The sequence below is a fragment of the Genypterus blacodes genome, unplaced genomic scaffold (genome assembly GCF_046128005.1).
Source record: "Genypterus blacodes isolate CSIRO-AG114 ecotype Tasmania unplaced genomic scaffold, CSIRO-AGI_Gbla_v1 ptg000020l_1, whole genome shotgun sequence".
NCBI classification, from domain to species: Eukaryota; Metazoa; Chordata; class Actinopteri; order Ophidiiformes; family Ophidiidae; genus Genypterus; species Genypterus blacodes.
This window is the reverse complement of record NW_027466833.1, coordinates 954080-971603: the sequence shown is the minus strand read 5'-3', so window position 1 is coordinate 971603 and position 17524 is coordinate 954080. Positions and strand designations below refer to the sequence as shown.

The following is a 17524-nucleotide window of genomic DNA, read 5'->3' as shown; positions in this document are numbered from 1 at the left end:
TGTTTTCCCTTAATTTCTTTACCTTTTATTAAACCATAAACCATAACGTCTCACAGATTCCAGGGATCGGGAATCGGAGCGGCGGAATGATCGACAATGTCTGGAGCGAGAGAGAGAAAAAAAAAAATCAGTGTGATTCAAACGTCATGATCCAATAAAACTAAATTGTATTTAGCTGGAATGAGATCGACCGGCGGGCAGAGGCAGACGTGAGGATGATGTTTGGCGAAACAAAATATCTGGACACAGTGTCTCTGCACGGAGCCGCTGCTGCACACAGATGACTTTCTTGTGACTTTCATTGCTCGGGGCAGTTGGATTTAACTTGACAAAGAGTAATGAGGTTATCGATTGGGCTACAACGAAATAAGCAGTCTTCAACACCAGCGAAGTCTCGTGGGAGAGAAGGAACAGCCAAGTGCAACATCCTCAAAAATGTGGCCTGGGAAAATGCAGCTCATTGATTTTCGATAGATTATTCCATTAGAGCTCTAATGTAGTGTGTTGGGGGACAAACACCATCCTTCTAGTTGATTAGAAAATAAGCAATCAAGTGGCGTTGGTCCCTCTGTAAGTGCATGGCAGAGTGGTAGTGCATTAAGATCTTCAGGACGCGCTGTAGATAAGACCAACGCAATTTCCAATGCCTTTTAACTTCGAAGTAATTGAGATAACAATAAGAAATTTTTGTCCTGGTAATTTTACTCCTTTCTGCACCGCGGAGTGTGTTATCAGTCAACGATGCACCGTGGACAAATGTGTTCTGGTGAGGCGATGCGTTATATATTGTACATGTTCCCGCCACGAAAGGGAAAGAAATGAATCGGAATAAGCCGTTAGAATTGGGAGAAAGCAATTCCTACAAATGATTGACAAAGCTTCTCCGTCTTCACTGACAGGTAACCAAGACTGGACGAGCCAGCTACTTTGTGTCCTACATGAGAGAATCCTTCAAGCGGATGAAATTACCTAAATACTGTCTGCCTAAGGTAAGCACTGAAGAATCCGCAGATAATAACAGTTCTTGATATCATAAAAAGGAAGAGCTTGTTTTTCCTCTGCGTTGCTTTTGTCATGGAAATGCAACAATATTCTCTTCCAAAGACAACAATTATTAAATGGCAGCTCAGCGAGAGATGGCCTCTTCTCTTTTGAGTCTCTTGTTCTCCGCCTCTCTCTCTCTCTCTCTCTCCCTCTCTCTCCCTCTCTCTCGCTCCAGGACATGCATATCATCAGCACAGATGAGAAGCAGGTACTCGCTGCTGTCCAGGAGTGGAATCAGAACAACACTTACAGTCTCTACATCTCAGACTCCCCTGGGGTTTACTTCATCCTTTCATTAGAAAATCTCAGAACCAGCAGAGGGCCGGCCGGCAACCTCCTGGTCGATTTTTACAAGGTGCATATTTAATCCTGTGGCACTGTTACTGCACAAATATCAATCCAATCAAGTCATTTTTGTCTGTAATTCACTCCTTAACATCATATTTTATTATTCTTTGTATTACACGATACCAAAAATATGATAAAGGGACATGTTGCAATGCTTTAATGTGCAAGCAAAAACAAAAAGAACCCACACTGATCCATTTCTAACTGGCTGTGGCACTAGTCTGTGTGATAACAGGCTTGTGAAGAACAAGTGTAGGCAGGTAAATTAGCAGATGCTAGAGAAGTGAAGAGGGGGGAAATAAAGGAACATAACAAAAAAGCACATGATGTCCCCTCTCTAGAAAATACTTACAAATGAAAGAATCACATTTTTATCACAATTACTATTCCATGATCGACAAAAATGACTTTCGGAAGATGAAGAGAGCAACTATTATATCTAAATTATTCCAGTTTGTGCAGCCGTGAGTGGGCTCCGTCTGCTTTCCTTCGTAGGTTGAGGGCATTAACGGCATGTACCTGGCAAACAAACTGGTGGATCATCAGGTCAAGACCTTTATCACATACAACAAGGGACAGACGTGGGCTCTGCTGCCAGCGCCCGCCATCGACGTGCTCGGGAATAACCTTCACTGCGTACTGGTGAGCCGGAGCCTCTGGGCTGGAAAAGATGTTCTTACTGCAGGCAAACGAGGCGGCTGACAGAGATCGTTGATCAAAGGCTTCAATCTCATCCGCTGTGCTTTGGGTATTCTTTGATTTAGAGCCATATTTGTTGAAGGCCAGGTGGCAGCATTAGCATCGGTTTGCCTCCTTTAGCTTCTTAAATGGCTAAAGAAATTCTCGGCGGGTGTTTTCTTATTTGAAGGCCTTTGCTTTAGTAGCACGGCTCAGAGTGCCATCACGTTTAGCTTCAGAGGTCCAGACTTTCCATTAACCTTAGTGATTTCAATTTTCTACCTGCAGTCACTGTTAGCGCTGGAGTAATGAGTGTTAGATGACACTGAATTAGAGTAAGTGGCTCATGTTGTAACTCAGCAGAGATGCCTGATATTTACCCAGGCTAATCCATCTGTCAGACCTTTTTTTTTTAACGGAATGTTTAATTTATAGTGTTCATCAATAAGAGACCACAGAGTTGGTCGGTGCCGTACGGATGACCGTTTTCCTCCTCGAGGGCTTTCTGTCCTTCACCCTCAGCAGTTTTAGAGTCGTATTGATGTTTTTCAAAGTGCTGGAGTTTCACAGATGAGTCAAAACGATTTGAATCAATTTCGGCAGATTTATCAGTGCATCTTGGGGGAATTTTAATTACATGCCTTGTTTGCTTTAGAATGAAAGAATTCAGATGCCCTCCTCGTCCTCGCAGTACTTTTCATTTTTCAGACAGAGGAGACGGGTTTTTAATGAATTGTCTCTGGAAATATGAGCATTTTTCTCACGGCAGAAGGAAGGCAGAGACAGTTTTGAAGCCAAAGACGATTATCTGTTACGATCTCTCTGATACGTGCAATATTGTCTCCTGGAACTTGATTGGCATCTATTTTGTTGACAGCCCTTTTGTTCCTTGCATCTTCATCTGGAGATGTCGGAGAACCCGTACACTTCTGGACCCATCACCAGCAAAAAGTCTGTACCAGGGATCATCGTGGCCACAGGTACTATAAAGCATTTCTATAGGTCAAAAGGATCCTGCTATACTTTAAAAGACAAAAACATGAAAGAACAGACCAGTGAAGGATCCTATGACCCAATACAAACACCACACAACCTTTTGCATCACTGGTCAAGGGCCAATTGGGTCATATTTGGATCAGCTATCATCAAAAGAAGGTAGAAAACATTAATCTGTGAAAGTTCTACTGCATATGAACACACACACAGGCTGGCTCCTGACTGTGTGTGGGTGTGTGTTACAGCCTTGCATTCAGTCGACTCTTTAGTATGTAAATGCACGTAATGAAGTAATTCACGTTTTGTACTCAGGGAATATTGGAACAGAGCTCTCCTCCAGCAACCTTGGAATGTTTATAACGTCGGATGCAGGGAATAGCTGGAGACAGGTGAGAGCCGTCTGGGGTCTTGAACGCCGCACTTGGTTTTGTTAAACCCTTAAGCTCCTGATGCACATGTATATATATGAACGTGCGCCGCAGACATAATTTGCCTGTGTTTGAATCCACGGCATTGCAGATTTTTGAAGAAGAGCACAACATCTGGTTCCTGGACAATGGCGGCGCTCTGCTGGCCGTCCTGCACGCAGCGACGCCCATTCGCCACTTATGGTAGGTAGCACGACTGCGTTTTATTTTTGGGGGTTTCTTTTTCATATTCACGCGGGCGTAATCCTCGGCTTACTTTGTAGTGGCAAATTACCTCATGACAATTCCCTGTTCTCAGTGGGCTGATGCGGCGCACAATTCCACTTGATGTTTTGAAATGTTGATGGGCTAAGTTTGCATGATTACTGTATCAGCGCCGCCGCATCGAAATTGTCAGAATAATTTGCAGAGGAAAAGGGGCCTGTTTCAGCTTTGTACTCCTGGTTGGATATGATGGTTTGAGTGCTTTTATGTAAATGAGGCGTGGAGCAGAAAGGCTATACGAGCATCAGAATGCCCTCATAAGTCCCGTCCCCTCCAATACATTGGGAGCTTTGTAACACTATCTACTTTGATGTCTCCCCGCACACCACAGCCCTGTCACAAATGATTAAGCTCTCCGAAAGGTGATTTGAAACCCCACAAATCGCTTTCTAATGTTACAATGCGAGTCATATCTCTCTGTTTTTTTGTGTTGTTTTGTCACCTTCAAACGTTTCCCAGGACTCAGGGAACATTTGTTCTATTGTTGAACGCGTTGTCTTGATAATTTTTCACATCGAGTTCAAGGTGCTTCATTTTTCAAACCCAGGCAAAATCGAAAAGGATCTGCTTATGCTTTGTTTTTCTATTGTTTTAACTTCCCAGCAGGTATTCAGCATATTGCATCCTTCCGTTATGAGAAAACACACTGTAAACATATTTAGATATTTATGCAGCCGCTGATTATGCATTGATGGCGTATTCTTCTTCTTTTCTCTAACGCGGCACACAGGCTCAGTCTCGACGAGGGGAAGAAATGGGACCGCCACAGTTTCTCCTTGGCACCTCTGTATGTGGATGGAGTTTTAATGGAGCCAGACAGTGAAAATCACATTATCACGTAAGCAGCGAGAGGAGGAAAGCACAACCCAGGAGGGCTAGAAAACAAATATGAGGCTCCGGAAATGAGCTGTACTGTTTGAAATGCACAAAGAAAGGGTTCGCTTGACTTTTGCTTTGCAGTCGAGTCCCTGATGATGAAGAGCAAACTGACTTAAAAGACGGGGACGTTATCTGTTTACTTCGGCAGACTTCAGATGGTTGTTACACTGTCGCCGCCTTTATGTGAAGTGTGTGTGGTTGTGTGTGTGTGTGGGACTCTTGTGTTTCCAGTTTCTTTGGGCACTTCAGCCATCGTTCTGAATGGCAGCTGATCAAGATAGACTACAAGGGCATCTTTAGCAGGAGATGCATGGATGGAGATTATCAGACATGGCACCTGCACAACAAGGTAATGGCCATATTAAACATTATTGATCTGCCGTCAACAACACAACACACGTTTGGCATGTGGCGTATGAACAGAGAGAGACTTTTTTTTCTTCAAACTCTATTTTTCTTTCTTTCTTTCTTTCCTTCCCTGAGGTAAATTGAATGAACTCCAATGCTTTCTTTCTCCTTCTTTAAAAAGGGAGAGCCCTGTGTCATGGGCGAGAAGCAGATCTATATGAAACGGAGGCCAGGGAACCGTTGCATGCTGGCCCAGGACTATTCCAGGATCTATTCTTCTGAGCCGTGTCTCTGCACAGCCTATGATTTTGAATGGTAACGACTTCTTTCCATCTTCAATCTTTGAGACTTTATCCCCGCTGATGCTTCATTCCTTTTATTCGGCCCTTTACCAAACCGCCCCATCCCCTCCCAACATCTAATTCAATTCTACTTAATTGCCCTCACTGCTAGTTATTTGTAATTAAAAACAATTTCATCATTTTGCCAAACTTCACATGTTAACACTCAGTTTACAGAACGATGTTTACAATACAGCCGTGTTCATCTGATCTCATTTCAGTCAGGACATCATAGATGAGCTTACTTTTCATCACGCCACGCTTATTTGCATAGACGTCAAACCACTTATTAAAATTCAGTGAATAATTAATAAATAGCTAATTGAATTTTAATCATCTGTGAGCTATCTGTCTAACATGCAGTTTGATCCTGGTTGTGTGTCTGTCATGTGGTCGTACCGTGAGTCTCCACAGCGGGACTGCAGACGCCGCTTGATTGTTTGAGTGTTTATCATTTTCATGGAGTGTGGTGCTTTTTGGCAGTGATTACGGATGGGAGCGCCAGTCGAACGGGAATTGCTCCCCTGCTTTTTGGTTTAATCCTAATAGTGCCGCTAAAAGCTGCAGCAACAGCCAAAGCTTCCTTAACAGCACCGGGTAAGTGGGCCCCAATGCTACAACCATTACTGAACAAAACTGCTCAAACGCCGAGTTTCTGAGTCGTCTAAAAAGCAATAAATGTAGAAATTTATTGTGGCTTTGTAGAGACAGAACTGATTTTTCCCCAACTCTGTTGATTGATAAAGGTATCGGAAGGTTTTGTCAAATAACTGCAAAGAGGGGGGGAGGAACGTGTACTCGCCCAGGAGGCAGGCGTGCCGGCCCAGACCGCCTCGGGGCCTCCGCCTGACCACGGGCCACGGAGAGCTCAGCGCCGCAGCAGGGAGCAACGTGACCTTCCTGGTTTACCTGGACGATGTGAGTTTAGTCACTTTAAGTTGTGTTTGGGCGTCGGTTGGTTTGATCTCTTTGTTTGTTATGAAGCTTGACGGGTTTGGTCTGAAGAAGAAGAGGCCGGCAAATTTCAGTTGTGAATCAATATCTTTCAGGCTTCTACCTTGAGGGGGAAGTGTTACATCAATGAAGCAAGTTTGGCTTGTTTGCCCTCAGATTGACGGATCAAATATCCCGTATCAGGTTCTGATCTGCTGCCTGTGGTTTGATTGATATTTCATTGGTGCAGGAAAACATCTGAAAAGGCAGTTGAGAGTTAAATTCTTGTATTTGCAGTGTGTGGTGTGTTTTGTGAGGTTTCTTTTTTACTGATGTAATAGTGATCCAGTCTTTTCACTTTGGCACAAGTTTACTTCTCTGACCTGCTTTGCCTCTCTGTCGCTCTCCACTTACCTCTCATCGTCTTCTCTCAGCTGAGTTTCTGTCTCCTTCAGTTTCTTTTCACCTGCAGAGTATTTGTTGACACCCAAACTCAGCCGGATGTATCAGCAGAGGCACTTAAGTGGACTCGCTCGACTTGTATGTGGTCCAGGAGCAGCGTTGTGACTTGAGCCATCATGACAGATGCCATGTTTGCCTCCTGTCCGCAGGGAGACTCGCTGAGGACCAATATCCAGCTGGACTTTGGGGACGGAATCAAAATCACATATGCTAACTTGAGCAGGACGGAGGACGGAATCAAACACATGTACAGAACGACGGGGATCTACAGAGTGACGGCTTCTGCGGAGAACAGCCAGGGGTCCGACAGCAGCACGCTGTTCCTACACGTGACCAGTACGTGAAGACGAAATGTCATCATATCCTCCTCATCGCTCCTCTCTGTCATTGATATTTATGTTCACGGATGATTACCGGTATCCTTAACTAAGCTAAAGTAATTCCCTACATCTCAGTCCCGTATTCAAAGACAGTAAAGTGCTCATTGAAGGATGGACCCTGCCACTGTTAAATTATTCCCGCATTCAAATGAGAACGCTACATTAATCATGAAAAGGCTCAAAATTAGCCGGACAAGATTTTTCGAGCCGGAGATTTTTTTGCGGTCAAATAATGATGATGCTGGAATAGAACAGCAAATAATTATAATTTAAAACCCCCGCAAAAACTCAGACGGCAAACGGACTGAGACGTGAATGTGAGAGTCTCTGCTGGTTTGGGGGTTTCATGCCCCCAGGTCAGTTGACGGATTACTCTCTCCTCCACACTCCAGTAAATTCTCTGACCTCTTTTTTCCTCTGCAAGACTCTTGAGAAAATATCCAAATCGCTTTGTGCCGTCTAAGTAGCAGCCGCAGATAAATGCAGTGGCAGGAAATTCCAATATCTCTGTCTCTCTCTCTGAAATGTACCAGAGAAGAAGAAGAAGGAGCAGAAGATAGAGGCTGGAGATGGAAATATCTCCGTGTTGAGGCACCGACACCTGCAGCCAAACATATAGCTGCTCAATTCACACTGAGACTTATTGTTTGCTGACTTCTGTGTGTTTGTGTGTGTGTGCTTATTTGTATGCACGGTTTGCTGATGCGGGTGCGTGTTCTGTGTCTGCGTGTGTGCTGGTCGCTGCCTCAGGTCCACTGGAGCGTGCGTATCTCTCCGCTCCTATTGTAGCCATCAGGGGGAAGGAGGCGAACCTCACTGCAGTGGTTTGGCCGAGTCACTCCAGAACGTTGACCTTCTTCTGGTGGTTTGACAACAGCTCCGAGGTGAGACGCTCCACCTCCTCCTCCTCCTCCTCCTCATTCTATTGTTCCACACATCCTTTTTTTTTTGTCTTCGCCTCTCCGTCTTGTTTACCGCATTCGTCTCCGTTCTCCCTCTTCCTTAATGTCCTCGTGTTGTTTACAGTGTTGATACTCGGCGGAGCGTTCACGCAGATCTTTGTAAAATATGTGTGTGTGTGTGTGACTCCGCGTGACTTCACACACGTCTCCCCGCAGCCCCGATCCAACTTGGATAGCTGGTCATATTTATTTATCACGTTGATTGTGTTGCTGCACGCATCCCTCATTATCCAGCGTGTCAAGGGCGGCGTGTACGTCATCTTCTATATTCGTCTGAGAGAATGGAGGTTTTGGTGCAGCTCTCGCTCCCTCTCTCTCTCTCTCCCTCTCTCTGTGTGTTTTCTCCTTTTGAAATCCAGCCCATTATAACCTTGGAGGGAAGCGTCTCGTACACATTTCAGAGGGAGGGGAAAAACAAGGTCACGGTCCAGGTTGCTTCTGGGAGCACCGTAATGCAGGATTCCAAAGTTATAACTGTGAAAGGTGAGTGGAGGGGGGGAACAGTCTTCAAAGCACTTTAATTGGTCGGATGCACATTACATGAATATGCAGTATGCTATCTGGGGGAGGTATGATGCCTCTCGGTCCACACTGCAAACACTGCCACGTCGGTGTCAGTGTGGACTTATCTAATGAATAAAATGTCACGCTGAGCGAACACGAAGTCTGGAGGAGCAATTAACTGGGAGGCGCGTGTTGCCAAATGAAAAAAGACAAAAAGCTACACATCAGATTAATCAAGAAAAATGCAAACCCAAAGACGCTGCGGCGCTCAGATTTACTCAACAGCTTGTCGCTTCTCCTTCCCCCAGAGTTCTTCAGGTCGCTGCTGTTGTCGTTCTCGCCGGCGCTCGACGAGCACAACCCCGACATTCCCGAGTGGAGGGACGACATCGGGCGCGTGGTGCGGACGGCTATGTCTCAGGTAACATCAGGCCCCGCCCCTCACGCTCGCCACGGGCCAGTGTGAGAGCAGAAGGAGAAGAGGAAGAAATCAGTTTGAGGATTGATTAAATCAGGGAAAATTGCAGTTTGAGCTTTAATGAACCATTGCCATGACGACGTCTTAAGCTGACATCCGGATAAAATGGGCTGCACTTTGCCTCTATTCTAAAATACAAATATTCCACTAAATGGAGCTAAAGTGAACAACACTGGCCTTCAGATTTTTGCGCTTCGTTAATTATTATCATTGTAACAAACAAACGCCACAGCACCGTAAAGCTGAGAGGAAGTATTTAACAGCCAACACAGGCGGCGTTTGTCTGTTTGAAGCTCTTTTACTTTCTTTATGATCTTTATAAAGTCATTGTTAATGTGGATCCTGCCTCACTGGGGTTCGTTCCCTCATATTTAATGTGAAATAAAGATTAATGATGAAGATGACGGCGATGTTACTTTAGAGATTTGAAATTTTACAGCCCTAAGTTTAGAGGAAGGAGCCGCAAAGTCCAACTACTTTGAAGTGTTTCTTCGGTGACTTTTCCCTCCCTGCGTCTCGTCTCCTCAGGTGTCCGGGGTCGGCGAGGATCAGCTGCAGGTGTCGCTGTATCCCGGCCTTCCCACTTCGGCGGAGCTCTTCATCCTGCCTGACGAGCACACGTCGAGGGAACACAAGAGGAGGAACGAGGAGGCGCTGGAGGCGGTGAGGTCATAGTGTGAGGATTGGGCTTAGGATGGATTTTAGACCTGTGTAGTCTTCATTGAGACCACATTAGGGGTCCATGCTTGTGAGCAAATTAATGACTACTATTTGGGACAGGGCCTTACACTCTCAGGAAAGTGTATCACAGTTGCATTATGGGTCATATATTCTTGATGGATGTGGTGTTTTCATCCCTAAACAGATATCAGACATTTTTGTCACTGTGCTGAACCAAGACTTGATCCAGTTTGAGTTGAAAGCTGATATTCGCATCGTTGTGTACATCACACAGCAGACTTTAGGTAAGTGTGTGCGCGCGTGTGTGTGTGTGGGTTGCTGTTATGTTTGCACATTTGCTGATACGCACAATATAAATGGCTTGTGTTCCCATAAACTGGCCCAATAAACCTGGAGTCAGATAACCGAGTCTTCCCTGCTTATGATTTTAATGCCGGCGTATATCAGCATGATTTATACTGAGCATCCTCCACAGTGCAGCAGTTGTTTCGTTCCTAACTTGAAGCTGAGAGACATAGGCCAGCTTTGAAATTGACCAATCGATGAGGTGATTGAGGAAGAAGGTGTTTGTTATGCTGGGAGGCAGATCAGCAGGGTCACCAGGTTATTAGACTACGGCAAAGAGCCGTCCATCAAGCGCCCGTGTCTTTACCCTTTTCATCCGCCGACTGATCCGTCTTGGTTTGCGTCTGCATAACAAAGGTCCGCGGCGCCTTTAACACGGTGCAGAAAGGTCACGCACTTCATAGGCTCCTTTCTGAAGGGGAGAACGAAGGAGGCGGCGAGGGGCCAAACTTTGAATATTGCATCTCAGCAGTTCCAAAGACATGACTATGCATGTACCCGCCGCACGCAGAGCCCCAGGGAGAGACTGCGGACTAACTAAAGGTTCATTTAAAACCTCCGAGGGCGCGTTTGACAGCGGCAGACTCTTCACACTACACCTGCTTTACTTCCATACGAAATATCAGGGAAAAAAAGCTGAATTTAAATACTGCTAAAAAGCCCAAACTGATTTCTCTTTCAGCGCCACTTGTGGATTCCAACGCCATCCACAGCGGCTCGGCCATGCTCATGCTGCTCACCGTGGTGGCGGTTGGTTTAGCCGCATTCTTCATCTACAAGTTCAAAAGGTGATGCTGGCTCAAATCAAGTGACTCATCTCCAAACAAACAAACAGTAAATGAGAGAAAGTGTCAATTTCAGTTTTGAGTTATCTAAGAAAATTATTGGAGCGCCATATGCACCAAATAGATGATTGGCTTTGATTTATCCTCCTAAGGTTTTCAATCTATTTTTCCTCCAGAGCAAACTGGGAAAACGGTTTGAGTGGATGCCAATAAAGCAAACATTCATCAGGAGAAAATGATATTTATGTGATATTTATCGAGGTCTGAAAGTCTCATTTTAGCTCAAACTAATGAATCAAATCTGTCGGTTTTGTAATTTCAATCTGTTTCCAAAAACAAATCAACAGACTGTTTGGTCACTGCAGTAAATACGGAGTTGCTCATTGCTGCTTAAAGGCAAATGTGGCTAAATATGGAATCTGTTTTAAATCTGAACTATCCTTTATAAGAAGAAGATGTTTTTGGAGTTTAGCAGAGTCCCGACTTGTTGGTGAGAATTTACATTTTGCTCTCGTTAGGAGAATCCCTTGGATGCACGTTCAGACGGAGGACAGCCGAGAGAAAGACCCCGAGGTGATCAGCACGGTGGGTCCCAACGAGAACATGTCCAAGCTGAAGCTCAGCGAGTTCCCCTCGCAGAAAGAACTGATGGAGAAGGAGCTGGAGGTCAGGAGCAGAGGTACCACGCCTTTACTATTCAACCAAGATGAGGTTGTTTCCGCAGCATGTTAATGTGTTAGGATCTATACATTCCACCTAGTTTCCACTGCTCTGATGTGGTGACAGATAAGCTTGTGATTAGACTCAACTCCCCAGCAAACACGTCACAGAGTATTTGTTGCCGTGGCCGTAATTAGATTTAGTTAGTTTCTTGTGTTTGGGTCTTATTTACCCCCAAAACCCTCTAAAACGTTTCAGCACAAATCAGCATCGCTACAACTTCTGTATCAGTGCCCTGACTGATATTCCTGCAAATTGCTCTCCACGACCGCTGCAGCAGCGTTTGCACAGCAGGCAGATACTGAAATGACAAGTTTCCGTTTTGATTTTGATCAGTGTGAGCTGGTGGAGCCCTGCAGACCGCGTGGGGCTGCAGGCGTCGGACAAAAGCAGCACTGCAGCGTTCCCGACATAAACATGTGGGCTGCTCGGCCTGCTTTTCTGGTCACTCAGCACTTTGGCCATTCTTCATCTCTCAGCTTTCTACCAGCTTTCCAGGTCCTTGCTGATCTCAACAGATTCACTTTGTTTTTTCGCGGCCAGCTTTGAAACAGTTTACTTACAAAGGGCAGAATTGGCTCCCGCCTGATTAAATCAATTCACAACGTGCTGCTAAAACATTTAATGATTCTCACGCAGGCGGTTTCTCACACACTCGCACTCACTTTTAGCCAGATTCCATTTATAATAAGATGCAGATCCATAGTAAACAAAGCAATCGTATGCAAAGGTAATGTGTTTTGTGATGATTCTACTATCGACTGACTCATTTACACACATCTGTATCTGCTAATCTGTGCACTGCATGGTGGCTGCAGAAACAGACTTTACTATCTCATGAACAGCTTGCAGATATTCAAGTCTGAAATAGTTTTTTCTCTTAGTTTCCACTGTGCATCTGCATTCAGAGGAACTTCCTCCTGTGCAGGTTGAAGGACGGAGACAAAGTTTCAAATGTCAGCACAGCTTCCATATTCTGTGATTTAAACCAAATCTCCACTGATTCTAAGTGTTCCTCACCCCCGTGTCTAATCAGACAAAGGTCCTCTGGAGGGAGAAATCAAGGATTCTGCTTGAACTTTTCTCAAAATAATGTTAAAGGGAAGATTGTACTGTTAAATATGCAGCTCTGAGCATCATTTACATTTAATAACATCTTTAGCTTCGACACGTTTACTCTCTGCTGAACGCCTGCTTGCTTCATATTCACACTCTCACAGGTGTACAGGAATGTAACGGGAATGTAAAGTAGCGGCGCGGCTCAGAGATTAAAGCGGCACCTTTTAGATGAGACACTGTCTGTCGACAATCAAGGCTCCCACTGATCCAATCTTATCAGGGCTCCGTCGTCAAATCAACCTGCTGGGATTAGCCCACTTCCCTCAGTGAGACAGCTGGACCTCACATACATGGCTGTGGGGTTCTGTAATTATGTGTGACATGTTAAACGTGAACTTGTATGAACCATTAGATGTCCTAGTAGACAGATTAGTGAGCGGCAGATTGAACTCTGAGCTGTTTGATTCATTTCCAAAGCGTTTGTGTCTCTTAAAGTCGTGTAAATGCAGTGGAGACGTCGCTGCTTGCAGCTCAGATGCATCTTTAATATCATCAAATATAGATGAAATATTTTTTCATGACATCAAATTCAAATATTTAGGCCACTTACATTTATTTTCATTATTGATTAAGGTGTCTACTTTTAGATTAATTTAAATATTTAAGATGGAAAATGTTACAAAATGTGATGGATGACATCACAGGTTCCAAGAATCCAAAGCCATGCAGAAATTAAATAATAATAATTACAAAACCGTCAGTCTGTCGAGGTTCATCTCAGTCATCCAGGTCGTCGAAATATACGTTACAAGATGTTTTGGAATTCACCTGAAATGCTTCTTCAGTTCCAAAGTGAGAGAAGTGTCCATTCTTAACCACAGCCACGTCGCCATGGATGAACGCCGAAGCATCTTCAAGCTCATGCTGCACTCCAGCGAATGAAATTGAACTTCCTAGATGTTTGTTTTTGTACTAGAGCAGCAGAAATGCACCAAAATCGCCCCTCAGGATCGACTAATCAATCCCTCAGCTCTTCACACAGGCATCTGTTCCCTGCAGAGTTCACTTGTTTGTCGCTGTATTGAGTCTCTTTCATCTGTTTGCATTATTCCAGGAGGAATTGGGCGGAATATGGAGAGGATTGTTACAAGGGAATTTCCAAACTGTACTAATGTCTAAGACAGACGCTGTGTCACTGAGTAAGTACAGATTGTGGTGTTTCAATTGTGCTGAACTTGTTTGCTTTGTTGGCATTTGTTTTTGATTTCATGCTGGTAGCCGCATCGTTCATGTTTCTAACTCATGTGGACAGAATAAATATGTACTTTATGAAACTCCATACAGAAAGCAAAGTTGTATATAAGTGGAATGTATAAGAATCCTGAGAATGTGATGGATGCTGTCGATGCTCATGAGGAAGTGTAATGAGACATGTTGTTGGTCATGCTACGGGAGAAACTGTAGCGCGGTGCTTTGATTGTAACGGGCATGAAGTTGTGTCGTCAGATGTGGAAACTGTGAGAATTTGTACATAGAAGAACACGGAATGTAAATCTATACGGTAGATTCATCTCAAGTTACTGTGAAGTCCACCCGCTGACATTTGTTTTCATTACTCAGTCTGTGTTGTCCACATTTTTACCGTTATCACACCCCGATTAATACTGTATATATATATATACACACACACACACACATTATGGTGGTTTTAGAGCTTAAATTGATTATTATAGTAATAATTAAACACCTTGTCCGATAGTCTAGTTGTGCTATTGCAAAGAGTCGTGCATGATCTATGATATTGTTCTTTTCTTTGGTCAATGATATATAACTCACCTTGTTTTCAATCATATTTCTTACTGTGAACAACTTTCCATTTTGAAATTGTTGAAATAAATGTATTTTTATACGGAATCCTGCTTTTTCTATCCTACCTACCAATGGTGTGTGTGTGTGTTGTTTCCAGCACAGAAGGAGCAAACAGAACATTTGTGATTGTAGCGTATAGGAAACATTGTAGCGTATAGGAAACGTCTGCGTGGTCACGAACCCTGGAGAACGGCGTGGGTGCGTGAAACTGTCCTTTGTTACCATCTTATTTGAAACACAGTTAGTTTGCATCAGCCCACTTCTCACGATCCAGCGAAAAGCCCTTAAGTGGAATTTAATCGTCAGAAGCAGCTCGACAGCCTCCGTCTCAAGATTCCCATTTGACCGAGCCTCGTTTTGCCTCAATCACTCGAGTTGCCAATAACAGATGCTTTTCCATTAACGGGGAACAATTACAGAGCTTTCCGTAAAATGATGAGAAACTGATGATTTTTGGCGAGTAGGAGCGCTGGTGTGGGATAATTGCTTGTGAATTGTCTGTCCTCAGACTTGGAGGGGGGAAACAAAAACACTGCACTTTCAGTGGCGAGAGACCCAAAACGCTGGAAGATAAAAAAAAACACAAACGGTGCGCTTGATTGGCTGAAATAACTCTTGAGGCACACAGCGGCAGCAACAAGCCTCTCCGCTCCTCTGCTTTGCATTTCCTTTGCCACTCTGCCAGTTTCACATCACACACACCAATCTTCATCGCTCCCCGGCAGCCGTCGGCGTCCCCGGGAGCCTCGACTCCTCTCTCCCCCCCACCCCACCCTCCCCCCCTCCCGCCCCTCAGTCTGAATTAACACCAAGGCCGTCCCTCTAACTGCCCCGGGATGTTCGGTGGCGCGCAATCAAATTGAACGGTGACAATCACTAATGGATGATTCGCTGCAGCCAGACACTATAATGCAGCATTCAATGAAAGGAAACATGCTCATCAATTTCACACAGCGGCTAACACAATATTGCTGTGGGTTATTGTTGTGGGACATTTTTCATTCAAGGTGTTACTTTGTCTGGGAAAATCTGCCTTCATTGAGTGTGTGTGTGTGAACGGTGTGTGTGTGAACGGTGTGTGTTGATTTCCTGGAGAGTGGATAATTAATTTGTCGCACTGTGGGAGAGCGGAGGAAGTAGCCCATTAGAATCACTCCAGGCTGCTTGATGCTGCTCATTGTCCTCCCTTGCCGGCCTCATTGTCCAATGCTAATGGCTGCATTGAAGCTATCGATACACCAAGCGACACTTGTTGGAGACAAAGCGGGACAAGCAAATAATAAGACCTTGTTGGACGCTCTTCTTTTTTTATCTCCATCTCCTTTCATGCCGCTAACCAACTTCCTGTTAGCTCTCCTTCAATTCCCTCGATTAACAGCATCAGAGGTCAAACACAGCAGAAGCTTCTGAGTCTCAATTGTCTTGTTTGTCTTAATGGATGCATTTCTGTCTGCGTCAACCTCAACTTTTACTGTTCAACAAATATGTTGCTTATTATACAACTACTTTCAAAAGAGAATTAAACACACAGTAATGATGTTACATGAATTTATTACTAATTACAAGCTTCAGCTGAGGAAAATCGTCCCGTCACCGTTGCAAAGTGGTAACCAGTGGCAGCGGAGTCAAACCTACCAGCTAGCTACTACATACAGCAGAAGCAGCCTATTGAGTTATACGTTACACGTTTCCTTTTGTTGTGAAATGCGACATATTGAACTGTGAGTTAATGTTGATGTCTTCTTGCTTGTCAGTCTTTTGAAGCTGATGCTAGTTTGTAGCTAGCTAGGGACTCTTAGCCTATTGATACAAAGTAGCTCAGCTAAATGAAACGCCAGCTAACGCTCCAAAGTTCAATGGACATTATTGATACCGTAGATTGAAACTGACCAATCAGAATTGCATTATTCAGGGAGCTATATAATACACCATGAAAATGAGGGACAAAAACAAAGTAGAGCGTGTTGTGTACGTCTGTAACAACCAGCCGTGATCTCAAAATCCTGTTTCTGCTTTATTCTGCAACCACGGTTACGTTTGCAAGATAAAACAAAACACATCATAGCAACATAGTTAATATTAACTGTAAACTTGTACGTATTGAGCTGTTTGAGTCTTCCAGCAGTGCAGAATATTGCACTTCACTTTTCTTTCATTTCAAATTTTCCTAATTCTTAATTATCTTCAAAAGAAAATGATCATGCAAATACACTCACGGTCCAATCGACATATCGGTTAATTGGACATAAAAATAAGAAGCATAAGATAGAAGCTGCTCGTGTTTTGCTGTGGATAGACGGCGTTTTGTGTGATGACAAGTTTATTTATGCTTCAGGCTCAATTGGAGCATTGGAGGGAAGAAGTATGGAGAAGCTTCGAGTCAATTTGTCTTGCTGACACATGATGCTGACAACACTTAAAAAGAAAAGTTTGATGAAGAAGAACTCCGGCACTTATCCCAAAGAGACGGCGGCTGACCACAGCGCCGCGCGTAGGCTGAGCTGGGCTGACAGGAGATATGTCTTCTCTATCTGTGTCCCTCGCAGGGACGGAGGCGAACGGACCCACAGGCTTTTGTCCGACGAGTCCTTGGAGGGAAATCGAGAACAAACTGCAGATTGTGTCCTCTGCAGAGCCGGAGGTGCCACGTGTAGATACCATAATCACCCAAGATCAAGAGACCTGGCCCGGACTCAAACTGCTCTAGAAAATACTGTAAAATATGCACGAGAAGAAGGCGTCTGACCTTCACAGTGAGATCATAAAAATAGACTTTGAAGGCGTCTCAATGAGTAGAAACCTTTGACATTGTGAACTGTGGTATAAATTTTAACAAGGACTTTATCTTTCGGCTACGGTCGATTACACATGAGCTGCTTAATATGTGTGTAAATGTTCAAATGCTGTTAAGTCCCAGGCTCCAAACAAAGCGTCAGGACTTCAGATTTACATTGAGACGATGAACCTTTGTACCTGCACCGACACACACCACAAAGGAACTAACAAAGTAGATTACAGAC

General features: G+C 44.3%; 1 protein-coding gene across 1 annotated transcript in view; it reads left to right on the top strand.

Moving 5' to 3' along the window:
- Positions 1-13814, top strand: part of LOC142991636 (VPS10 domain-containing receptor SorCS1-like) — a 36932-nt gene extending 23118 nt beyond the window's left edge. The window contains exons 10-29 of the mRNA XM_076141713.1: positions 900-989; positions 1220-1399; positions 1888-2034; positions 2948-3050; positions 3379-3455; positions 3586-3677; positions 4489-4596; positions 4869-4986; positions 5167-5300; positions 5810-5923; positions 6073-6244; positions 6871-7057; positions 7852-7985; positions 8423-8546; positions 8876-8988; positions 9574-9708; positions 9911-10010; positions 10754-10859; positions 11375-11535; positions 13750-13814. Of these exons, the coding sequence (XP_075997828.1) occupies positions 900-989; positions 1220-1399; positions 1888-2034; positions 2948-3050; positions 3379-3455; positions 3586-3677; positions 4489-4596; positions 4869-4986; positions 5167-5300; positions 5810-5923; positions 6073-6244; positions 6871-7057; positions 7852-7985; positions 8423-8546; positions 8876-8988; positions 9574-9708; positions 9911-10010; positions 10754-10859; positions 11375-11535; positions 13750-13814 (2460 nt within the window). The remainder of the gene's footprint in view (positions 1-899; positions 990-1219; positions 1400-1887; positions 2035-2947; positions 3051-3378; positions 3456-3585; positions 3678-4488; positions 4597-4868; positions 4987-5166; positions 5301-5809; positions 5924-6072; positions 6245-6870; positions 7058-7851; positions 7986-8422; positions 8547-8875; positions 8989-9573; positions 9709-9910; positions 10011-10753; positions 10860-11374; positions 11536-13749) is intronic.
- Positions 13815-17524: the final 3710 nt, after the last annotated feature.